Source organism: Phaenicophaeus curvirostris, chromosome 4 (genome assembly GCF_032191515.1).
Source record: "Phaenicophaeus curvirostris isolate KB17595 chromosome 4, BPBGC_Pcur_1.0, whole genome shotgun sequence".
NCBI classification, from domain to species: domain Eukaryota; kingdom Metazoa; phylum Chordata; class Aves; order Cuculiformes; family Cuculidae; genus Phaenicophaeus; species Phaenicophaeus curvirostris.
Window position 1 is genome coordinate 16550237 of NC_091395.1, and position 26533 is coordinate 16576769.

Here is a 26533-nt window from a genome sequence, read left to right on the forward strand (position 1 = left end):
AAGAAAAAGAACCTCGCCCTCCGTAAAACAACGGCGCCTAAAAAAAAAAAAATTAAAAAAAAAATTTTTTTTTTATTTAACGCGAAAGAGGAGGCGAAAGAAACGCGCCCCACCTGCGGCTCGGCGTTTAAAAACTTGCAGACGGTCTATTTTCCCCGCATAAACTCTCACCGCCTCGCACGGAAGAAGGGAAGAGCCTCTACCCCCCTCCCATCTCCCCCCATCCTCCCCCCCACGTCCTCCAATGTGAATTTTTAAAAAGTCACAAAAAGAGAAGCAAATGGGACTTTTGCAACCTCGAAACGAAACGCGAAAGGTACATTTTTTTTCCAATCCATGTATAGCCCTTTTCTTATTCTTTCTTGTTTTGCCTGAATGTTGTCACCAAGTGAAAAAAAAATTATTTAACTATATGTACAAATCTCCCTTTTAAAAAGTTTTACTGATGTTAAATGTATTTCGGTGCCAAGGTCAGATTATGTGCTCCACAACTGACTTGTTGCAAATAGTAATAAAAATATTACTTTAACTTTACACTGACTTCTCGTGAATGGCTCTTAAATTCAGGCGAGTAGGTTCCTTCTGAACCTCAGAAGTAAAATTTTTAAAAGAAACGGAAACACGAGATGTAAAGATAATCTAAACGCAACATCTACCCCAAGCCCTAGCTTGGCATATTCACTGACATTTTCTAAACTTCCCTTTAGTTTCTAGAAAAACAGTGCCCCTAAGAAAAAAAAAAATCGTCTCTATTCTGTAGTTCAGCATGTGACAACATCTGCTGTATGTCTGTGACTTTAAGCTTCCCCTCTAAATCTTGGGAATATATGGAGCGTCACACAGCAGCTCGCCAGAACTTAGACAGAATGAAAGCATGTCGTTTCCTACCCTACGGTCGTCACCTTCTTTTTTTTTTTTTTTTTCTTTTTCCCCTCTACTTTTCTTTCCTTTTATTTTCTTCCCCGGTAAATCTCAAGTGCTTGTATTTTAAGAATTCATCGCTGTTCGCTTTCGCTTCCCCGTTCGACTTTGACACGGAGCAAGTATAGATCTACCCCGAATAATTAATGCGCTTTAAGGCAACCGGTCGATTTTTTTTTTCTTTTTTTTAAGAAAACATTTGTTTTCCCCGGATTTTTAAGGAAAGAGCATAAAATCTGCCCGGAGAAGCCACCCGTAAGGGGAGCACCCGGTGCTGCCCCAGCCCCTCTCCCAAAGCCGAGCTCCGCATTTCCCCTTAAATCTGCTCAGGACGACTTAGAAATATCTGCAGGATTTTGAAGGGGAACGCGTTTCTAAGCTTTAAAAACGTTAGCGTTCTGTGCCTGAAAGATTGGGAGCCGGCTCGGAGCATTTCGAGCAAGTTTTCGCGTCCTTTCGGGTGGGGTTAAAAAAAAAAATTAATAATAATAACGTTAAGTTCTTGCCCCAGAGAACTGCTTTCCGTTTCTCTGTGGACGGATCCGGAAAGAAAACAGCCATTCGAACCTAAATCGCTTTTGTCTTTTAAGTTAAAAACGAAATGAACGAGTGCGACAGCAGCCGGGGAAATGCCTTTGGAGGCGGGTAGCGGCGGCGTCGGGGGGGACTCGGTCCCCAGCCTCTCCAGCCCCGAGCACCAAAGCCCCGCCGCCTTTCCCAAGTTCCTTGGGGAGCCAGCAGAGCTCTCTCCCCAGCGGTGAGATCCTGGCTCACCTGGCAAACCGGGGTTAGCCCGCGGGGCTCCCCCTTTCCCTCTGAAAGCAGCCCGGGGGGCAGAGCGCAAACTCTGATCTTATCGCTGCTGATGCTATCTCTGCGGCAGGTTTTGCTTCAGGAACTTGTCACAATGTTTTCTTTTCGGTAGTTTAGACAAATATACAAGGAACTTAAATTTATCAAACAGATGAACCCTCATTAATTAAACAGGCCTTCAGTTTTTTTGTGGATTTTGGGGTTTTTTTTTGGTTTTGTTTTTTTTTTTTACTCCCAAGGAGCATTTTCTACCCCAGCTCACATCACCGCTTTCCAGGTACAGCTACTCAGGCAGAGGGTGGGGCAGGGAGGCTTCAGAGAAAGCTGCTTTGTAAGCTGACTGGGGTTTTAGAATAATTATATTCGGATTTGATTTTTACACCCACCCCCCTCTCAGAAGAGGCATCACAAAAGGTCTTTTTTTCCCTCCCCTTTAAGACCTCCAGCTAAAGTAGCATCACAAGTCCAACGTAACGAACTCCTCCTTCTATAGGAGCCCAAATAAAATCTCTCGGATACAGAATTCAAGGTACAATCAAATCATACCAGAATGCCTATTCAGTTAAGAAAACAAGCACTATCAAATACTCGAAAACAGGAGAAAAGAAAGCAAGCTGAATGTATGTTTTATGTCAGTGTGCCCATAAAACGTGTAACAAGAATGGTAAGAATTAGTAATTGTACTCAAAACGCCCTGCGTGCTAAACATGGAAAACAAAAATGCAGGATAATGCAGAGCTGTAAGACTTTTCTCATGCTAATGCAATACAGAGCAGAACGTTTTAGATGGAAAATGCAATACAGTAGCATATCAAACTGTCTCTACATTTTATACTTAAATCTTTTTTACCCTCAAATGCTTTAAAAAACACTATGGAAGAAGGAAGCCTATCAAAATTCTAAGAGCTATCTCATACTTGAAATAATCTCAGAAATATTTCAAAAATACTTAAGGATCAAAATAAAAGTTAAATCATATTTATGGTATAACACAAAAATCAAAATTCTAGTTAATTGCTTATATTAAATTCTAGTTCTAAGTATTTGAGAGCTTTGCTTTTCAAAATAAATTTATTCCTTGACAGGATTTGATAATCCCAGCTTTCAGACCCACTGATGCCATTTTTAATACAGACAAGAGCAATTTACTCATAGAACAAAGAACTGAACTGGCGCTTAACACACAAGGTACTCTCTACAGACAAGCAGAAAACCACTACTTCTTCCAGTGACTTTTTTCCCCCTTCCCAAAGAAATTGTTACCTTCTTTAATATGAAGCAGATATCTAAAAAAACCCCAACAAACAAGCAAGACCCATCCCTGTGCTTAACTTAGGATGTGGGAATATTTACCAGTCATGTCATACTTTTGAGATGTGTCTGTAATACTGTAGAAAACATTCATGTTCAACTTACTAAACTAATCGGACAATATACTGCCTATTTGAAATGGGATTTTTACTGAAGGCTACTCATTTTAAAGAAAACACTAGTAATTAAAAAGCTCGGAGCAAATAAAGTTTGTGGAAATTAGCAAGTCATTTCAGAAACGTACTTTAAGAGGGCAATTAACGTTTCCTGCTTAGGCACAATAAATAATAACAGATCCTGTAAAATCTGTTGTAGAATAATACGATACAGAAGCACTGCAAACTTAGGAGTGTAGGAAGTTTGGAGCTACGTTACACTGGCATTATATAAAAACAGGGAAGTAAAACAGAGCATTTGAGCTAAAAGCCTCATTGAACTTTCCAGTATTCATACAGGCCTGTGATTCAAGATGTCTTTATTAAAGACACCTCCCTGGAGCTTTATTCGCAGCAAGCTAATTAACATTCAAGTAGGGGTGAATTGTGAGAGGGGGAGAAAAAGGAGAAGGAAAGGAGATATCACCTATGTGAAGTTCAGTAACATACATGCTCAGTCGCAAACTTATTAAAGCAGGAACACTGCGAACCAATAGAGGTAAAGGAAGTTGAATGAAGAATTAAAGGTCTTGGGTAATTTGTCATCATCTCTCAGAGCTCAGGGTCAATGATCTCTTACCTTCGGGTCGATTTTCTTAAAACTGGGATCTTCTTCATCCACCTCAAAGTAGAGCTCAGAAAGAGTGATGGAAAGAGTGCCTTTCACTACTACTGAGGGTGCCACAAGCTGAGCTGGTGTGCTTAGGGCAACCGGACCTGCCAAAGAGTGAAAACACCAAAAATATTCAAAACTGAAAAGAGCACAAGTGCAAATTATTTGCTTTTCAAGCCTTTTTCAAGCATAGCTCTTCCCTAAAAAGCAAAACTCTCTTTATCCCGGGAAAGAACATATGTAATAGATTTACAGTGTCTCTGTGCTGCCGAACATCGAAGCAGCTACAATTGCAAACCGATGCATACATTATACATGCCAGAGCCGGGTTTAGCATGGCAGTATATAGTTTTTACTCAGATACATTTTCTTTTTGAGAAACTTCGGGAGTTGCATACCTTTTGTTATATGCAATATAGAGTGTGCGCACATGAACACTTGAAATCTTACTTTCAGACGTGTTCCTTAGGTACTGGAGAGTTTCGATTGCTTTCCACAAGGATGAACATAGCAGTCAAGGCTCAAAGTTGTCCAACTGTAAAGTGTTCCCTCATGGATGCTAGAAATCTATTGTTAAGGTTACACAATGTTACGGAGCCTAAAGTAAAATGTTTTAAAGATGCTTTTGATTCTACCTTAAATATTGTTCAAGGATTCCATACAGTGTTAGTGTAGCTCGGGGACTGTGGGAGTAAACAGCTGGAGGGTTGGTTTCCAACTGAATGAATTTTTATTGGAATAATCACATCTCCACAGGGCTTATCACAGGGACAAATCAGACTACTACTGAAAACAGTAGGTTCAGCACAGATCTGACAATGCAGAACCTATTATATAAACTAACGCACACAGAAAGAAAACAGGTTAGGTTTGTCATCCGGCTGATTAAGAGGCAAGGAAATGAAGTTACTTGGCTATGGTATTATCTGACTTTTGTAAAACAGTGGAAGATACGAAAGTGACATAGACAATTTTGTTTTAATAAAGCATCTATAAATGAGCTACACACATTCAGGTAATCAACGTGAGAATAACTGACAAAAAATTCAGATGAATTGTCATTTCCATCGATTGTTAGGAGGGTGATGGTCCTTAATCTCGCATCAATCTCAATGTGTGCCACTAGGACAAAAGAAGAGATGCTCTGCTGAGATCAGAGCAGCTTTGCCCTCTATTCCCAGCGTACAAATACATTGTGTTTGCAGATGGGCATGAGATAGCTGTGGAACTGCCATGATTTCCCAAAGCTCACCCCCACAAATGGATGAAATAAGCAGCTATGTGTTCTTTTGCTGTCTCCCTTTGCCCTCTGTACATTAGCATGTAATCCAGAAGAGAAATAACATTTTTTCAATCACTCGCAGACATTCAATTACAGGGCAAGTAGACAGCTGCAGAAGCTGGGGCAGTCCAGGTCCTGTGGAAGACCCCTGACAATTTCCACTTCATTTCTAGCCCACACCACTTTATTAGTGAGGATTACTTCTTAATCCTATTGCCATTGTCAAGATTATATAATTAAACTCCCCTTTCACCTCTATTACAGTATGAATGTATTACTCGAACCAATGAATGAATAATAAAAGAGAAGGAAACAGAGAAGGCTGCTGAGAAGGAAGCTCATGGTAGAAAGGGGTAAAAAGGATTCACATACAGAAAATGCCATTGCATTATTCTCCCGTTACTTTAATTACTTCACTCTTCCTACACAGGTTTTAATTTTTTCATTATGGTGCACTTCTAACTTTGCTTTTAAAAATAATGAAAGGAGTGGAATGCAGTTCAGGGATAAGCAAACTGCCAATAAATAATCACTTCCAGTAATTTCATTGCATTATCATATGTATGATACTTATCAGCATAAGATTATACAACTGGCTTCTCAGTGAACCAGAAATATCCAAGAAATTACATTTTTCCCTGAAGCAAATGTACGTGGGAAACCAGTTGAGAAAGCAGGAGAACACAAAGAAGTTTACATTTTCCCTGTAAACCCCACGTTCCTCAAATAACAATGAAGACTTTATAATTCCTTGGTCCCTGAGCCAAGGAGGTTACTCTGTTTTTACATTTTGAACTGTTTGGAAATGGGCACACTCCACTCAGATTGCAACGTCAGCAAAGGTTGCATGGAACTGAGTAAAATTAATAAAGTTCAAAGATCTATTAGTACTATTTCTTCTTCAGAAAACAGAAGCAAAGTGCAATTAGACTATGGCCTGTGGCGAAGGGACTTCAACAGGGGAATGACGGAGGGTTTAAAACAGTTAAATCCAGCCAGTGTACAGATCCTGGAAACCCAAGTAAACAACCAATATGTACAATTCTATAAATTCAGGAAAAAAATTGAAGCTCTCCAAAGCCTTTAATTAGAGACAACTTGCCTAATTGTGCACTAGGTTGAATGATTTGAAGACTGGAACTAGGTCAAAAGCAAAGAAAGGAAGCCCTTTTCGAGGTAGAGCTATTTTCTCTAAGGAAGGTTTCCTAGAACACAAACATCTACTGTGGAAATAAGAAGGGTATAAAAGCCAGAGTAAGAAAACGCACACCTCTTCTCATGCAAACCTTTAGCATCTGAAGTGTGCAGAAAATTATCTTCATGATCCAACTACAGAAAGGAACCATTTATCAGTGTGTATCCCACAACGTGATTCACTGCAGAGCAGGAGAGATCAGAATTTAAATAGAAAAGAAGCTGAGGAGAAAATGAGATAGAAGTTACCCGTTAAGTTCTCCACTTCTCTTTCCTCCATAAATGACATGATATCGTCGTCGCCTTCCAAGAGAATCTCACTTTCTGAGTTCTGATTCCCTAAAACTTGACTCTTGATGGACTGCTTTCCTTTCACAAGTATATCCTCATCAGGAGCTGAAATGAAAGAGAGACACATCACTGTCTGTCAGGTCTCAGAGGCAACAGTGACAAAGAGGTGTGATATATATATTTTTTTTAATGAAAGTTCAGGAAGAAAACCATTCAGAACTATGTATGGGAAGTACCTGTCTTAATCCTCTAATGTTAGGACACATTTAGTTTTAATCCTATTAAGTTTGCTCAGAATTATCTAGGGGCTCGGCAGTGTTGAACTCTGCTTATGACGGGGCTGGGGGAAGGATAGAGCAGACTCCCTTCCTTGGGAAGTTGACTTCTCTCTCCAGCTAGAAGCAGAGCGCCTGGTGTGTTAACCTGACTCTCGTACCCAGGGTCCAAGCTCCGTTTAGCCCCAGGGGACCCCACGGCGAACCGGAGCCCTTCCCGGCGGCTGCAGGACGGGAGCAGCGGGAGCCGGGGAGGCGGAGAGGGTCCCGGGGGAAGCTCGGAAGGACGAGGTGGGGTACTCGGCACCCCGGGCAGGGCAGCGGGGGCGGAACGAGCCCCCCCGGGAGCGGGGGGAGGCGCAGAGGCGCCCTGCGGCACGGCTGGAGCTGCGTCCCCGCATCCCTGCATCCCCGCATCCCTGCACCCCCACATCCCTGCATCCCCGCCGCTCCCGGGAGCGAGGCGGTCAGCCGGCAAACGGTGCGTGGGTTTGGTGAGCAAACACATCCCCCCTCTCGCAAGGAAGCCAGGGGAATAATCACTAGGTTGGAAAAGACCTTCGGGATCCTCACCCACCGAGGGCGGCGGCGGCGAAGAGCGTGCACCTGCTTCCAGGAGGCACCGCGGAGCGGCAGCCGGCCCTTCCAAGGGGTATTTCCTAGGAATTTTCGGGGTGGAAGAGAAGGAAACGAGCAGCTCGTTTGGCCACACGAGGGGTGAAGCCGCTGCCGAGCCCGGAGCGCTCCCCGCCCGCCCCGGGATGCTGCCGGGAGCTGCTCCCGATCCACGGGCTCGAAGCAGCAGGAAAAGGGGGTGGGGGAGGTGGAAAGATGCGATCCCTCGCTCTACACCTAAGTTACCACTCGGTGTGGAAAAAGCCAAAAAACCTCAGCAGCGTGCGTCGTGTTGTTTGGGCTTTTCACAGAATCACAAAATAGTTTGGGTTGGAAGGGACCTTAAAGCTCACCCGGTTCCAACCCCCCAAAGTTTCCGAAGTCAGAAATGAAAATACTATTTCTAAGAAGCAGACGTGGCACAGCCGTGTTTGAAAAACCTTCACAAAACACATCAGGGCCAACTAACTTCACCGCGCTGCTCCTGGCTTTCCCTGATTGCTGCCACACTCGGAGCTCCGCTGGCTTACTCTGAAAATATGTTAATCTGCAAACATTTACAGAAGGCAGCGATTCCCCAGTGGCAATACAGAGTTTAAATTGTTTAAGTAAATATATGCACATAAATTGCAAATAATAAACTTTTCAATTAAGTGAAAACTAAAAAAAAAAAAAGAAACCAACCAAACAAAACAACCCCAAACCACCAAATACTCTGGTTTTGGTTTAGGCCTGGAGCTTACGAAAAACCCAGTCACCACCACCCTGAAAAACCAAAACCAACCCAACAAAACCACAAAGAAAAGGAAGTTTAATTTGCCATGCAAAATAAAACGCAGTTTATGCACGGTCCTTTCTCCCCTACCAGTAAACTACCACTTGTACCAAAGCCTTTAAAAATAAATTATTGTAAAGCTTTAACTGCATTGTGCAAACACAAATTTTACTTTCTTCTAAAATGTGCTCCTGTAAATAATGATAACTCAGATTCTGGAGTTGTTCAATGTGAGCTGAAAACCTTCTTGTCATGGAAAATATGCAGCTGATGTTTAGAAAGGTTTTCCTGTAATTAACTCCCCCTTGAGGATTTTAAGTTAGCAGCAGTAAAATTACCAACAGTACACTAATATACACCACATGCACTGTTACTCAGTGGCCTACTAGCACTCTCTTCGAGATCAAAAAAAGTAAAATAGAACAAAACCATGCCAGGGATAAAGTTGTTTTTTTTTTAATACAGGGGAACTGTATTTGTTCTTTAAAATAACCCACCAGTACATACCTGCCGTTTTCCCTCCCTTTACAACAATCTCTTTGTGTTACACAGAAGATGTTATTTCTTCTAGACTAGACTTCCTATTGTCATTTAAGACTGAATTGAGAGCCAAGATCATACTTAGCACAATGGTCCAAAATACTAGTATGTCCTTCGGTCTTTCATCTATCATTAAGAATAAACAAAATGGGCACAGCAACTTCCAAGCTGAAGATGCCTGGGTAACAGAAATATACACCCCCTACAACTAATACTATACCAATTAAAAAACACATCTTGCATAACTCCTTTTTTCAACAAAAGGTTTAAGACCATAAGTTATATTAATCCATTTTTGCAAACCTTTGTTGTCTCTTTGCGTAAGACATTATCCACATTTCCTGACATGCATGAAACGTGTATACACAAAGACAAGGGAAAGTGCAGAGCCCATTCACATCAGTGGATACGAGCTACAGGAAGGCAGTAAGACATCACACTGAACCAGAATCAGCTTTTTTCTGTACTGACTTAACTAAAGGTTTGCACTTGAAACCAGCACACCCATGCTCACACGAGTATCTGTGTAGGACTGAATATATTCCACATGGGTTCACCTATTTTCTGGAGACACGTGCACTTCTGTAGGTAGGCTATAGTCTAGTTCTTTTTCTATATTTACTGATCAGAGATACACGACATTGTGTGACTAACTCAGTTCCTATGTATGCTCATATGCATTGGATTTCCTATTTCAGGTCCCAAACTTTGCTCTGTCGTCCGCTAACCTAAAACCCTCTCTGCCAGGACTTGGTATGACTGGAGCTTTTGACTCAAACCTTGCATACACCTTTTCAAGATAAAGACCTAGACGCACGGCCTGTAGGTTTAACAGGACGTAACAGCCTGGTGGTAGAGTATTTATACAGCACAGCAATTTCATTATTATAATTCGTTACTGCAATTCCATGCAATCCTTTCCAGACTGCTCTTAAGATCCAGTTTCTTCAAGCAGCTTTCTGGAAACACATCTCAGCATCTGAAGAGTCTTATTTATTCCAGTTAAATCTCTGACACGTTTGGGTGTAAAAATAATAGTTTAGCCTATATTGATGAACAAGCTTAACACATTCACAGAAAGACAAATTATTTTAAACTGTTTACATTACATGCAGAATACAATTTTTAAAAGCCGTTTGAAAAATAAAGCATCGGCAAGCACGATACAGAAGACACTATAACTTTTTTTTTAATGTCTGGTAAACACATCAGGAAAAGCACTTCAGGGAAAACATTAAAAAGATCAAAATATTCTTACTATTTGTTTTTTAAAAACAGGTTCCCAGAAGCTTCCCCCTAGTCTTACTATTAGCTTAAAAAGATAACAATGGAAAAATGGACCACATTCACATCAGATTTTTTAAACATTATTTCTAATACTTCTTTTTTCATCCCTTGAGTAGAGGCAAAGAAAACCAACCACTTGATTGTAAAACTGTAGGTGATCAGCTGCTAGTCGCTCCCAGTCATAAAGCTCTGAACTCCACCTATTGCCTTGGTGGAAACGCTACAGACTATTTCAATCCCCCTCTCCCCAGATTTTTAGCAAACAGCAATATAAAACAAAAAACACTTGTTAAAAAGCTCAATAAGGTATTTTCTATCAGCTAAAGATTCTCTCACAAAATACTGTATTTGGGAGTCAATCTAAAAATACCAACAGTTTTAAAGAACTCTTTTTTTTTTTTTTTTGCATTTGCATGTCTGCGTAAGTATTTTGATTTCATTTCTAAACAACGGGTGAAAGGGTAAACAGAAAATAATTAACTCTTTCCATCCCAAACTTTTCCTATCAAACACCCTTCACCTCTCCTTCCTTACGCCACAATACACTATGAGACTGACTTTTATAAATAGCCATTTTGGAGGGAATTTTTTTCTTTTTCTCCTTCCCCCTTTGAAAAATTACCTAAAGCCTTTTTTTTCCCAAGCAAGTTAATGTGAACTTGGGAATGGCAATTAAATTGTCAGAATTAAAAAATTTGTTTTTAACTAGAAGGTAGCCAGAAGTATAGTCATGGGGCTGGTATTGATTGTCTGAACAGAGAACATTAGTCTTCAGGTATTTATTCTGCCACCTCTGCACCAGAGGTTCTCCTTCAAATCAAATCAATCCCTGGAAAAGATTGGTTCTTGCTACTAAGACACATAACTAGTCTGCAACAGAGCTGATTGTTGCTGTTGTTCTCTCTGGGTTTCACTGAACAATACCTAGGCTTCCAATGTTTTCTGAATAATTTTCACAGCTGCAAATTGTGATCTTTCCTAGACTGTGAGCTCTCTGGGGTGGAGAATACGTCTGGTTCTATTTGAAAGACACCAAGCAGTTGAAAATGTACATCTACTAATGAGAAGTGTGCTAAAATCCATGCCTCCAAGCATGGTTACTGCAATAGTACTTTGCCATTATTTATGCGTTATTCTCCCCTGTCTCTCTTTTGGCAAAATCCCTTATGCGCAATTTCAGGTTTTGGGTTTGCTCTTGTTTGTTTTGAGAAAAGCTTAAATAGTCAATAGGGAACCTTTTATTCATTATTTTATAATATTTTGCTCCAGAGATATGTAAGATTAATTGAAATAGAATAATTTAGGATAGGTTATTGATAACAAATCATAAAATACTGGGTAAATATTATGCAAATTCTAAGGATATCCACACCATGAAAACAGGGCCTGAAAGTCTGGTTCCAAAAATCTGAAAAGAATTGGATTTTCTGACCTGAACTTGGTTAATATTATAAGTTTATAAACACAATACAGAAAGATATCAATCAAGTGACCACTCCAGTTTTCCCTTCTGGCAACTGTACCTTCTGAGACTTAAGGAAAACAAACAAACAAACCCACCTCTTTATCACACCAAAAACCCTAAGCCCAAAACAAAACCATAAAAAAAACCCAAAACAACCAGCAACCTCTGTATTCCTATCCATTATATCTAGTTTCCAGCTGAACTTACATTTGTATCTTGGCCATCTATTTTACATCTTGCCAGTGGAAGGTCTTGGAACAAGACAGTCACGTGCATATGCGCACTTAGTTAGGCAGACAACAATTATCTACATTTTCAGAAAGCACGTTAAATAATGTCTTATGGTAAACTGGAATATTCACTGGGTAGATAAAGAAACATAGTGGCAAACACATAAGAAATGCAGTATGCTATTAAATTCAGAATAAAACAACATCAAGTAATTAAATGTAGTATAAATCTGCTAATGATGTCACATTCAGAACAGAAAAACAGACAGAAAACAATTAGCTCTACTTAAATTACCAGGGTTAGTTACCAGATAGGCCTATCAACTATCTAAGAAATAGTGCTACTTCTGTTCACTCTTCTTTTGTGTGGACAGATTTGTACTTCTGTCAATTACAAACTGAGTATGAGCCACAGCCCTTGAAATTTAGCATGGATTAGTGAAAATATCACATTATATCACATATGAAAGAGAAATAATTGTATTAGTGTGTGTTTACTTATGAAAGAATTAGTTACACAAATATAGATAAGAGGGCTAAATATTTTGGAGTAAGAATAAAGGTATTTTTCAGTATTTTGATAAACAATCTAAAGATTAAATACAAAAATATGAGTAGAATACATAAAACTTTTACAAGATCTTTTTAATTTAGAGCAAACATATTACTAAAGGGGGCAGTTGTTGTTTATCCATGGAGCACTAAACAGAAAGAAACCTTGTGCCCTTAAAAGTCCATGGCATGAAAACAACACATAGTATTAAGAAACACAAGCCTCAAAGCAAAAAGTGGGTTAATTAATTCTACATCTTGTTCCTTTTTCTATAGTAAAAGATGTACGGCTCTATGAACACCGCTTTCAGATCACTTTATTGACTATTCTCTGTACGGTCATTTATTTTAGTGGACTGATGTCACATTTGGCATTATATCAGCTGACATATTGTAGACATTTTCTTCCAGAAATGGCCCTTTAAGGCTAAGTGCAAAGGTTAAAATGCCTGATGGAAACTAACTTTATGACAGTGATGTTCTATATTCTTACAACAGTCTTCATAATTTTTAATTAGCACAAAGTTTATGACTCCATATATGATGTGTGTGTGTATGTATGCATATATGTATGCAGCAATTCACAGACTGAAAAAGAAAAAAGACATAAATTTAAATTACTGTATCCCATGACATGTACCTTTAAGGTAAAGGGTACTCAAGCTTTAATTATAAGCAAATTGTTTTTAAATATAGGAGAGATTTTTCTATCACATCAATGTATCTTCATTAGCTTGCAAAGGCAAAATTCTAGACTAAGACCCAGAGTTCACTAGCTTTGGGTAGTTGTTTGTTTGTTTATCTGTTTGGTTTATTACAGAATTCTCAAACTGATTATTGTATTAGTTTTGTAAATACATTCTTTTAGAATAGAGTGCAGCTGAGCGATCCCTAATAATAAAATGGGGGAAAAAACTGTTAAGAAATGCAATTTCCTTTTTAAAAATCACCAGGTAGAAGTCATCCTTACCACTTGCTGCTTGAACAATACCTTACATTTCAGCATTTGTTACTATTTCTTCAATATCAAAATATTGCAGAAAAACTTAAGAAATTAAACATAAGCAAAGGTCTGAGTAGAGTTTAGCTTCAGAAGTGTTATCTTGCCTCTAAATGCATCCCTAATGATAGGAAGATATGTGCTAAGGCTAACTGAAATAATCGCTGCAGATTTCTGATCAGGAGAGATCTTATCCTGAAGTTACTAAAACATAAATAGGTAATTTACCACAAGAAAACGTGTCCAGGGATTAATGGCAAAATTGCATCCCCTTTCTTCTGCTTAGTGAGAACTACAGTTGTAATCGTCGTATGCAAAGAACGCACAACGCACCAGCTCAACTATGACACATTGAAGAGGCTTAACCAATACCAACATTGCTTATGTGAAGTAACAGTCAGTTTATCTTTGTATCGAATTCATCTGAAATGTAATGACAAAAGCCTTTGGTATTTGGGACAAGTTTCTAGCACCTTATAGGAATGACGGTCTAGTCTTTACTGCCACATACTGTAACCTGCTACTATCGGCAAGAAGCAGATTTTACACTGACCATGTTCTCCAGCTGCTTTTAGTGTCGCTTCAGGATGTGTCGATCCAAAGGGGTTACGCACAAATCGTCGCCGGCGCCGCAAGTCATCTTCCCAGTAGTCAAGGCGCCAGAACTCACGAGGACGACTACAATGAAACAGAGGAGCCACATATGTTAGCAATTATCAAACAGCATGGTAGCACTGAATTTCTGCATAAAGCTCTCCTTGTTTGCGCTGCTTTTGCCTTTTTTTCCCTAACCTCCCCCCTTTCTGCAATCTTTTACTTAGGTATGTCCTTGAAAATAACAATATCACCTTCCAGTCTAAGGAACTCCTTTCCCTTTTTTCTTGGAAGGTGAAATGAGCACTAAATACATCATTTTGAAATGAATTGCTGACAGTGTGATCAGTTTCCCCACACTCTAGTGGCATGTGCTCCGATTTCAGCCTCATTTCAGCCTCAGCAGGGCACCTTTCTCAGTGACTGCATTTATAAACCAGAATAGGGAAAAGGCTATTATAAATATGGTATAGCATTACCTATATTAATCAAAGTCTGTCCCCCTTCATTTTTCTTCCTAATTTGTGCCTTTTTGCACAAGGTCAGTAAATCATACCATGAATTCTTGGTCCAGAAAGTGTTAACTTTAATGAATACCTCAGTTACATGGTTATGTATGTGATAATAAAATATTACTCTGTTTAGATGTGCAGGAATTTAATTAAAATAATCTCTTAAAATATTCATTACATTTAGCCCCTGAGGCTTAGAACAACAGAAGAAAATGCATTTCTTTTCCATTTACTGTTTTTAAATAAACCATTCCAGGAGAGTGAAACAGCAATCTATTTTCAAGCAAATCAGATTGGATTTCTGGTTTATGTAGTTGCGTTTTTACGTTTAATTAAAAACTACATGTTATGATGTGTAATAATTGCTATATTGAAGGCATACTTTAAAATATTACATCTAGAAAAGGTTATATCAAATTAATTATTTTCCATTGTATGCGCCACATATACGTAGATCTTTTTAATATGGTCATATATAAGTGCCAGTTACTATCTTGCTAGATGATCACGAATGAATGCCACAGTAAAACAATATTTTAGTCCAGAGAATATACAAAAACCCACCAATTTCAGGTACAGCAAATAAACAAACAGAAAATGCCTGAAGCATAGAGTAGTCACGATAGCCTGAAAACCTGTAAGCCCAAATTAAAAAACACTGATTTTGGTTGTTAACATTGCTAGTATTAAAACAATAGACAAATGCATATATATTCTGTTTCTGGTCCAGGAGCTAATAAAAAGTATACCTGTCAACACTGACAAATGAATAGCCACAACTAATTTTAGAGATCAATGTTAAAAATACTTGCTATCTACATTCTTAGTTCTGAAGTCTAAAGGCAGAAATCAGTCTTATTTAAGGTAAATGAAGGTTTCCAACAAACATGGTAACAAAAGCCAGAATAATTTGCATAACCCTACTCTCAAACTCAAATTGTAGACATTAAAAATTGTGACTAAAAATAACGTTATAAAAATGAAGGAGGTCTTTGCATTTACCTTCATGAAAATTCTAAGCCTTTTTCTAACATCAAAGAAAACGTAGTGCTCTTCTTCATCTTCCTGATTTCTTACTTTCAGAAAATACTGCAGTATTGGAATCAAATGCCCCAGTACTTTATTTTCACACTTCGCGTGTGTTACAATCATGCTAAAATTTGAATGCTTTGATTATAAAAATTCAATTATTTTGGAATAATTAACCCAACAAAAATTATAAAACACAGGAAGACAGGGGTTTATTCAAAGGTCAATTAATACCTTAAAATTCTCCACTGGTGATTATAGAAAAAAGGCAAAACACAGCTGGCTATGTGCATGCCTTTGATAGTCACAGAGCATGGATAGGCACTTCATCATTCTGCCTTCCTACATTTATCTGTTAAAATTATTATCAAATATCAGCCAGGATGCAGTCGTGAATCACAGACTGCTCCTCGTCTTCAGGGGAATAATACAATGAGGGTCTATTCATCAGTATGGCAATCGGCACGAATAATTAGTTCCCTAGACTGAGATCTCCTACAAAGCTTATTTCAGTCAGCACCACAAACATATGACAATGAAAAGCTAATGGAAGCCGTTAAAATTTGTTAACCTCTTCTGCCATCAATCCTTCTGGTATTCTGTGCTATAGTATTATGCAAAGATGGTAAATTATTAATTTGTCATTCATCTATCTTTCGACAGTTTGGATAGAATTAAGTAATGCCATTCTTCTATATAACAATTACAATTATACTACATTATAAAACTATGCTAAAATTATTGGAAAAATAGGTAACAATGATCAGGCACAAAGTATTATCCTGGAACATAATATATCTTTAGTCCTCTACTTTTATTTTCAGGTCAGCATATGGAATTTGAATAGGATACCATCTCCTTGACTGGTGCGCTGATTATTCACAAATGAGAACACATCAGCTATCAGAGCTGGGTATTTATAACTCTTGGCAACCACCGTATTATGAGGTAAAAAAAAATATCTACTCGCTACACATAGAAAAATATACAACAAAAAAAACTGCGCAGCCAAAAATAAACACCTATGTTGTCTAATTTTTAGTTTTTGAGAGCAGCCACTGGGATAAATGCATGTAACTATAAATACATGCCAGTATACTTTAAAGCTGTTCTAGAACAACTGGCTTACTGGTAAGACCACTTAACTGCGGTCCCACTCTAAAAAAACGGTGCTGTGCCATGCAGGCTTTGTACCTGTACAGCCAGGGGGAGACAGACACAAACAGTGATGATTCGGGCAGAACCAACTGCTGAAGGATTATGAAGCAATGGGCCACGCAAGCAGACGTGTGGAACAGGACAGTGCCATCCATTGCAAGGGACGTTTGAAAACAGTCTCCAGCCCTCCAATAAAGGCTGCCATATAGACTAAAGGTGCTATATGGACTGGATCAATGAACATAAGTACTCAATTAGTGTAAGTGCAAGAGCAACGTCTCTCAGGGGATTGGGGATTTATGAATAATAAATCATATGATTTGCATGGATTTGTCAGGGCCCCCTCTAACACGATACACAGTAATTAGTGGTTCCTTGGTAACGATATTGACTGAACAGAAACAAAGCTTTGATAGTAAATGTTTCATTCAAATTGCATAACCATTACATTGCTTTATTTTTCAAACAGTTCCCCAAATTACCAGGTTATGTACTCGGCATCGCAATAAAACCTTCCTCTCAATTCCCATGTAACTAACCAGCCTGTTAGAACTATACAGAGATGAGAAGAAACACAGAATGATACACACAACCCTGTACTGTCAGGACTTTGAGTGTGTTGTGTAAAAGAAAAAGCCACTTCGCTGTGGCCAATGGCAAAAAGCTTAAAAGCTCACAGATCTTCACTCCAAGAACAAGAGACATATTTTTCCTACCAGTTTCAAAGATTAACACAACTGGAAATAAAACATACAAACTGGTGTGCTAGTTTTATTATGGTGTTATAGCAAAGGAATTTTAGGTGTGCAAATTACCTATTGGTCTTCATACCCTACGGGAGATTTAAATTGAATCTAAGCGGTACAACCAGAAAAGGATGAGAGGATCATGCAATTGCTGAAAAATCACTTCTTGTAATGCCTTATCCACTGTGTATTTCAAGATATTCTGCTATCTCTATGAGCACAGAAAAGAAGCAGTCAGGATGTTAGTGTGGATAGAAAAGGGACTTTGTGAGGTGGGGAAGAGGAAAGAAAGTGTAAATCTACAACAGCAACAGTTTGAAAGGTCTTAGGGCTGTACTTAGGCCACCAGTTAATTGAGAATGGATTTTAGCACAACACAGAAGCATCCATTCAGATCCTTACATTAGTGAAGTACCAAATGAACACAGTACAGCAGAGAGAAACAAAAAAAAAAAAAAAGAAAGGCGAAAGTAGCACAGCATCATAGAAATTGTCTGCAAAGACAGAGGATGACTAGAGCTCTAAATGAACTCTTCTATCTAGAAGGCTATCTAGCCTTAAAGGCAGGAAAACTCATTCATATGAATGACAACTGCAACACACAAAAGCAGATGGAAACTAGAGTGTGTCTGCCCTTGAAAAAAAGCATTACGAAGATTCAGACCAGCACAATCTGCTGTAACAGTCTTTGCACAGTCTACTATTTAAAGAAAAGAAGTTCTTCCTCTGCTGTATGGCACTCATGTACAACAACACAGATATGAAATATTGGTCCGTGTGAATTCTGTACTGCTAGAAATGATTGCACTGACACATCTGGAAGCCAAGGCTGCTCCCAGGCCAATGAATGAGAACACAGTAGGTGTTCGTGGCATAAGCATAATACGTTATTCACACGCACTAAGCCCATGTGAAGATACCAAGATAAATTTCCAAATGGCATACTCCTTGTTGGAACTCTAACTGTAGAGTTAAGCAGGTGAGTCAATCTCCAAACCTAATCACTCCTTGGTTAGTCCACTAAGACCATCAGCAAGACAATCAAACAGCGATGGCAACTTCTAAGGTGTAAATGCTTGAACACAGAGACCCAGGCTAAATTAGTTTCACAGACAACCAAACACAGAGGGCAACACCACCCATTCATCAGTAACAACAGTATAGATTTGCAAGGAAGCCTGAAAGAAGGCAGCGCTGCAATTTCTCCATCACTGACTGCAAGCCTACCACAACTTCTGGTTTTAATTTGTTCAGCACTTTGGTGGCAGTGGCTCATCAAATGCACAGTAGCAGGTGCTACTTGAAAATTACACGAAAAAGCAATCATTGATCACAAGTAGTGATGACAAATTTTTCAGATAAAATACACTAGATTATTTTAATGCTGTTCAGAAATAATTCTTGCTCTATATCTAGATAACTTCTGCTTCCATACAAATACTTCAAGAACTCAAGCCAGACATCTGCTGCAAGATACACAAACATTTTTCCTCACAAAAAAAAGCAATAAATATTCACATTTGATTGTCAATCCAAAGATAAAAGCGCTGAAGTTCTAGAAAGCACTGCAGAAATCTTGATGGAGTGCTGCTAGCAGACTGCAGGGCATCATGTAGCATAAGGGACTGCTTTATCTTGTAAATTGAAATCCATTGCATTTTCACACAGCTGTATGTCCAGAATATTAACTAAATTCTCTCTTATTCTGCATGTAATAATAAAATGCATTGTATCTTTCACTAACTGACTTGATAAAACACAATTTCAGAAAGCAAGTAAAACATTTTCTGAAGCCCTTCAATATTCTTGCAATAAGCTTTCACAAAATATGACCTAAAAAAACAAGTTACACCAGAGCACATTAATATGATTAGCTACATGTCTATAAGCACTAATCTAAAAAGTGTTTTGTGAGCATTCAGCTGTATTATTAATTTGTAACATGATTGAAAATAGCTAACATATTTTGGAAAATAAAACACTGAGCTTAACCGTGGTAAAGCAAACACTGAAGATGTAACTTGACAAGCAAGTTCTCAGCAGCAGTACCAATTTTAGCATTTTATGCAGAGATCTCATGCACGAGTGTTTGTGTCACCATGTGGTAAACCTAAATCAGAATAGCGATACTCTAGGGAAAGTGACTGTTTTTCAGTAAATTAGGTTCCTGACCCGATTCCCAGTAATATTCCGTTTTATATTAGTAATTTGTTTACACTACAGTCTCAGCAGTATCTATCTAACTAAAAACAATAAAAAGAAAAGTGCAGGTGAGGAGAAGGAAGAAAAGGATGAGGACGAACTGCTTTGATATAAGAAAAAAAGACACATCATGTAATCATACTCTAATATTAACGGAATCTGTGCCTTCTCATGTTATCTTCATCCTTCATTCCCCCCCCCCCCCCGCTTCATGTTCCATAGTTTCAGAATACAGACTTCAAATGGAAATAATTGGGAACTCTCAAGCAAAACAACATCATGCACAGGCAGGATCTTAATCTCTGCCACAGTCATTGCTGTAGTAACAGGCACCGATCATAACAAAGGCCCAAGGCCACCCAGTACAACTTCTTTGCTATAATACCAATTATTCAGCATATTAATGCAAGCTATTAAATTAGCATAGTCTATTTGCTTCTTCTAACCCTTCTCCAAGAAAACATTTGTCTTTGCCTATAAAGGAATCTTTCCTAAAGTGACTTTTGCCTTTATCTATCCTTCAATTTCATCCAGACATTGTGTGTGTGTCTTCTGTTTCCAGAAGAGAAAGTAATGCCATTCTTCTTCACATCTTTCAGAAGAAATAGATGTGAAAAGCAGGGTATGAACTTCAGGCACGTCTACATGTAGGTAGCTTAGAAATGTCATGCTGAGGACCTTTGCACCTTTAAACCTAAGGTACTTCCAGTGTAGAGGAAAAAACTGGCAACATCAGCAAGAGAAGCACGTCTCAACAGATGCTTCACACTATTTCCCCATATAAAGAAGACAGTACAAACAGCATAGATCTGTAATTCCTACATTTGCATTTTAAAAACTGGTAGAAATGTTGTTTGCATGCTGTTATACAGTAAAAAATTAGGATATGATCTCCTTGTCTCAACCACCCGTTAGACACTGCATTCCCAATTCCCCACCCAGGCCTCCAAACTCAGCGTTTTGAATCGTATCAAAAATCGATTCTCAACTAACTAGGAGGCAAAACAAAACTAGAAGAACAATGCCAATTCCAGATATCACAGAGACTCTTTTCTGCATTGACAAGCTTTGCATTCCTCATTTAAAAAGCAATCCAGAAAAAAATGTGGACTATAAATGGTTCAGTCTTCCTCCTGTCAGGGTAAAGACAAGCCCACCTTTAAGGTGTTGCTCTCATAGGTGATGGAGTTAATAACCTCCAGTTTAAAAACAGCTTTGCTTATGTATGAGTTTATGTATGCTCTTCTTTGATCTTTATTAACCCCTTACTGTCTAATCACAGCCCCAGCTTTTTTAGAGGCAGCGTTCTTTGAAGTGCTGGCATTCCAGGGTGCACTGATACTTCAAAGAACGCTCCCTTAAATATATGGTACAGTGCTAATCATGTATTCTGCAAACACTGTTTTATCTTAGACCAATCTTATTTTTATCAGTCTAAAATAAAGCTGTGCTTTAAAAGACAGTCACCTTAAGACACAGTTCAATTCTTGTTGCATTTTCATAACGATTAAATATAAATCAACTGAAATGAGAACTACTCTACTCCTCTATCAGAATCATAGAATCATAGAATAACCAGGTTGGAAGAGACCCACGGGATCATCAAGTACAACCATTCCTATCAAACACTAAACCATGCCCCTCAGCACCTCATCCACCTGCCCCTTAAACACCTCCAGGGAAGGTGACTCAACCACCTCCCTGGGCAGCCTGTTCCAGGGCCCAATGACCCTTTCTGGGAAGAATTTTTTCCTAATGTCCAGCCTAAATCTACCCTGGCGGAGATTGAGGCCATTCCCTCTTGTCCTGTCCCCTGTCACTTGGGAGAAGAGGCCAGCACCCTCCTCTCTACAACCTCCTTTCAGGTAATTGTAGAGAGCAATGAGGTCTCCCCTCAGCCTCCTCTTCTCCAGGCTAATCAACCCCAGCTCTCTCAGCCGCTCCTCATAAGACTTGTTCTCCAGCCCCTTCACCAGCTTTGTTGCTCTTCTCTGGACTCGCTCCAGAGCCTCAACATCCTTCTTGTGGTGAGGGGCCCAGAACTGAACACAGGATTCAAGGAGCGGTCTCACCAGTGCCAAGTACAGAGGGAGAAGAACCTCCCTGGACCTGCTGGTCACACCGTTTCTGATCCAAGCCAAGATGCCATTGGCCTTCTTGGCCACCTGGGCACACTGCTGGCTCATGTTCAGTCGCTGTCAACCAACACCCCCAGGTCCTTCTCCTCCTGGCAGCTTTCTAGACAGACTTCTCCTAGTCTGTAGCTGCACAGGGTTGTTGTGCCCCAAGTGCAGGACCCGGCATTTGGCCTTGTTAAACCTCATGCCATTGGACTCTGCCCAGCGGTCCAGCCTGTTCAGATCCCTTTGCAGAGCCTCCCTACCCTCCAGCAGATCAACACTTCCACCCAGCTTAGTGTCGTCCACAAACTTGCTAAGGGAGCACTCGATGCCTTCATCCAGGTCATCGATAAAGACATTGAACAGGGCTGGACCCAGCACTGAGCCCTGGGGAACCCCACTTGTCACTGGCCTCCAGCTGGATTTCACACCATTTCCCACCACTCTCTGGGCCCAGCCAGCCAACCAGTTTTCCACCCAGGAGAGTGTGCGCCTGTCCAGGCCAGAGGCTGACAGTTTCTCAAGCAGAATGCTGTGTAATCAGAAATTAACTAGAAAAATTTCTTCAGTCTTTGAGAAAAATTAGTTCAGATGCAATTCAGACTTCGAAGAATGAATATATTCCAAATCTGCAGCCGGCCACTTTGGCTTAGCTGCTCAAAAATCCTCCCAGATCTCACATATCCTACATCTGATTGTAGTCAACAACTTTTTTTTTTTCAAAATAACTACAGCTCATCCCATACAGATTCCTTAAACTGCTACTCATATTGAAAACAACATTAACAACCATAATATACAAAAAAATAGGTACATCGCATCTCACTGGAGTTTTTCAGCCATTTGTTTGATAACACAGAATTTTAGTCTGCAGTACGTACTCATCCCTTCGTTGCCAAAATGAGCAATGGAATGTAAGAATATAGACTGAGGGATACATGATAAAGGAGCCAGCTCAATCTCTGTCTCCTTAGCCATTCCTACTGGGTCTGATGTTTTCACCTTAAGCACATGCATAGAAAAGACCTGTATCTTTTCTTGTTAATTACGGCATTAGCAGATATTCTGTGAGGAATAAAGTACATTGAAACATTATGACTCAGATTAATTCTTTTCAGTAGCTGGGAATTTGAGATTATAATCTTTAAGCATTTCTGGATGCACAGTTCAACTTTAAACCAAAACAATAAAATCTCCTCATAGCTGTTGTATTATTCGAATATTGTTCTGACTCCAAAAGTATTAAACACAGGAATTACAGTAAAGCTTTTTCTAAAAACCTTGGATTTGATCTGCCCCAAACATTTCAGCTTCACTACCATCTCTTCCAGAAGAAACCGGATGAAATCACATTCCCACATATCTGCATTTTAAGAGCTGTGGCTAACCTGAATCCTCTTTTATAGCTCTCTTAACAGCTGGATACTTTTCTTGCTTCCATAAAAATGTAACAGTGCACCCCTCTGATTCAGCAAATGCTTTTCTGCTCTATGTTCTCCAAAGGGAAGTTAATTTTTTTCTTTTGTAAATATATTCTCAATGTCCTCTGCCAGAAAGGTTTAAAGTAATTGCTTAATTTTTTTATTTTTTTTTTTCCTCCCAAAAACAAGTATCTAGAAACCAAATTAGCTCAGTAATTAAACAAACACCAAAGAGAGGAATAGGAAAGATGACTGAGACTTAGGTACAACACCTCTAGTTTTCCAGTCTTGAATCAAACCCTCCAAAGTAGTGCAAGGTCTATTAAAGATCACTTGGCTTCAAATCAGCCTTGCCAAAGTAAGCTTTCCATTCCAAAGAGACAAACTTGTTAACTCCTCTAAAAGGACAGACTGTCCTCCAAATTATGAGAGATGGAACAACTCTGGCCTGCTTAGACATGTCTTTTTACATATATTTTTAAACCAACAATAATAAAGAGAAGAAAGACCTCTAAATGCCTACATATCAAAATACATACATTTCATCTTTTTATTGTGGACAGAATTTGCGTGCATCTGGGGAGATAAGAAAATTCCCCCTTCAACCTCTTGCTTTATCACAAATTAATTTGAACACCCTTGTCCCTCTGATTTAAATAACATTAGGGGGAACAGGTAACTCGCTCGGGTCCACAGCATGTTTGACTACTGTTAAACAATACCTTGGAAAAGGTATTATCAATTTGGCTTGCAGTCTTAGAGACAAAGTTTTAGAGACACCCAACTTCAACATTACCTGCATTTCTTCTGCACTCTGGTATAACTAAAATCAAAGCTTATATTAAAAACAAAACAAAAGAACACAACAAAATCAAACAAAAAAAACCCCAAACCAAATAAAGCCATCCTTCAAGCATGATTTAGAGGTTAACACTGCTGTTAGAGACTTAATTTAGGATTAAAAAATCTGAGAAGTGCAAAAATCTGGAAAATTACTTCATTGAGTGATGATTGCAGGAACATATGTAAGAAAGAGTTCAAGTAACTGCAAACATTGTCTCGCTCTCTGAGACAGGAAACAATAAGTACAAGGCAGCAAGACCACTAAGTAGGACATGGAGCAAAACTGCTATTACCATACTAGCAGGGCACAGTCTGGAAGCAACAGGACGACTCAAAAAAACTTTTAAAAAGTTTAACTTATTAAATAGGACTCAAAAAAACTTTTAAAAAGTTTAACTTCTTAAATATATTTCGCCTTTGGAAGCCTTGCAAAAGGTGGCTAAAAATAAAAACTCAGCACTGAATTACGACAAAGCGTAATTCCTGGACCACACAGAGAATAATGTATTTATTCAAGCTTCAAATGAAGGGAAAAGCAGCCTGAAAACAGACCTTATCTTCTCTTACATGTGGTCAAAGAAACAAGGGACCAAAGGTTGGCAACAGTCACTGCACAGAGGCAAGTTCAAAACTGTTACCTGACACAGTCTGCAGGCGAAGATGCTGCCTGTGAATAGCTCTTTGTAAGGTGGTAGCTATCAGCTACAGGCAGCGTCAAGAATACTGTTTCACATGTATCTGCTCCACAGTCTGCAAGAACTCAGCAAGAAACAGCATGTACAAAATACTACTGAGGATGGAGAAGCAGCATTAAAGGTATATACACTGAGATCTAGGCAGGCAGGAAGCATGTTCCCGAGACGGTGACCTGATGTGAGAGAACAAGATAACAAAAAGCTGGAGTCTCCATTTGGAAAGGTAAAAGTCCACATTTAGGGCCAACGTCAAGAGGCAGAGAGGCATCCCAAATTCTGCATCCAAAACTGTCAGTGGTGGCTGAAGTGGTGGGTTAAGGAAGAGTAAGATCAAACTGATCATGTACAACTTCTCCCCTAATATTCTGCCAGCTTCCAATGATTTTCAGCTCAGGGGATTTCCTGAGTCTAATGTGGTTTGTCTATTTATACTCCTCCTTCCTCCTGATGTGTTTCTCTTCCAAGTACTCACCCACAGTAGAGAAATAGACTTCAATTAAATTCAACCCCCAAGTTCAGAGCTTGGTAAGAATTACTACAGTAAAAAACAACAGGCTGGAACTTCTGGGAATTTCTGTTCTAATGTGTCACTGGGCCAATAAGGTCAAGAGTTTTAAGTGGCACAGGCAAACCTTAGTTTCTGGACTACAGAGTTATATCTGTGTGTGCATAAATCAAGTATCTGCATACTGTGTGATACTGTTAACCTTCACAAAAAAACAGTAGGGACACTAAAGAGAAAGATCCTTTAGGTACTAAAGAAATTTCTAACAAAACCAGAAACTGCTTATTTAAAATCTGGAATGTAAAAGTGAGAGCAGAACCATAACAAGCACACAATCCACATTTTTTGCTGGAGATGTTAATTCTTGTTTTATGTAAATTCTTCAGAGAAGATATATTTAAGACCATATCATTGTTAAATTATTGTGTAGATACTTATAAGCATAATTTAGGTGCACCGCATCACAATACACATTTTATTGCTTGAATGTAATCTTTCTCCTGCATATATAAACTGTATGTGTAATTATCTGTAAAGTCACACCCTTCTCCATTATTGAGCTCTAGAAATAATCATCTGTTATCCCTGCTAAAATAAGCTAACTTCTTTTTTTTCAGTAGCCTACAATGAAAAGCATAAAGAACCCAACCATTTTGATATAATAACACAACTTCTACAAAAAAAACTTGTTTACAGAGTTTAAATCCATCACAGAAAACACTCATAAAGAAAAATAAATAATGAAAAAAGAATAGAGAACTATATTGTTTTGCAATTAGCTTCCCTGCCAACAGAAGAGTCAATTCAGACTGACACTCAAAATTGAGAAAAGACTGTTCCGTTTCATCTTCAAAATTGAATGTCTTCACTTTCTTTTTCAAAATAAAAAGTCTATATATTTTGTAAAAGACTTCAAAGATAAGATAAAAGTGAAGTTTTCCATTCCTGTAAAAAACATTAATGCTTTCAGAAGACAAATTATTCTTTCTCATTTTGGGAAGAAGATGCATTTAGTATTAATAAAATAAACAGAGCCCTAGAAAGGAATAAAAAATATTAATTCACATGCAAACTAGTTTGCTTTTTTTAAAAGTGACTTATGAATTTTGATTTGGACTGTTTCAAATATTGAATATGTACACAGCTACTTGTACAACATTTTCCAACTAAAAATTAAAAATACAGTAATGAAAACAATGGCAAAAGGGCTCAAATAAAACCTGATCTTTTGCTACAATTCTCAAGGTCACAGGATCCATTTTCAGTATCATGCACCATTAAAATTTACTTTGTTGTACTAGTCACTAAGAGGGATAGAGAATATGGTTTTCACAAAAGCAAAGGCTTTTATCTAGACTTTCACCCTCTTTATAGAGAATAACTTTGCTA

The 26533-nt window shown here is 38.8% G+C and overlaps 1 protein-coding gene across 4 annotated transcripts in view; it reads right to left on the minus strand.

The window, feature by feature from the left end:
• The window catches only part of LRBA (LPS responsive beige-like anchor protein), a 401088-nt gene that overhangs the window by 176783 nt on the left and 197772 nt on the right, over positions 1–26533 (minus strand). For all 4 annotated transcript variants that reach the window (XM_069855353.1, XM_069855351.1, XM_069855355.1 and 1 more), the window contains 3 exons: positions 13873–13997; positions 6539–6685; positions 3781–3917 (listed from right to left, as the gene is read on the minus strand). In XM_069855353.1, the coding sequence (XP_069711454.1) occupies positions 3781–3917; positions 6539–6685; positions 13873–13997 (409 nt within the window). The remainder of the gene's footprint in view (positions 1–3780; positions 3918–6538; positions 6686–13872; positions 13998–26533) is intronic.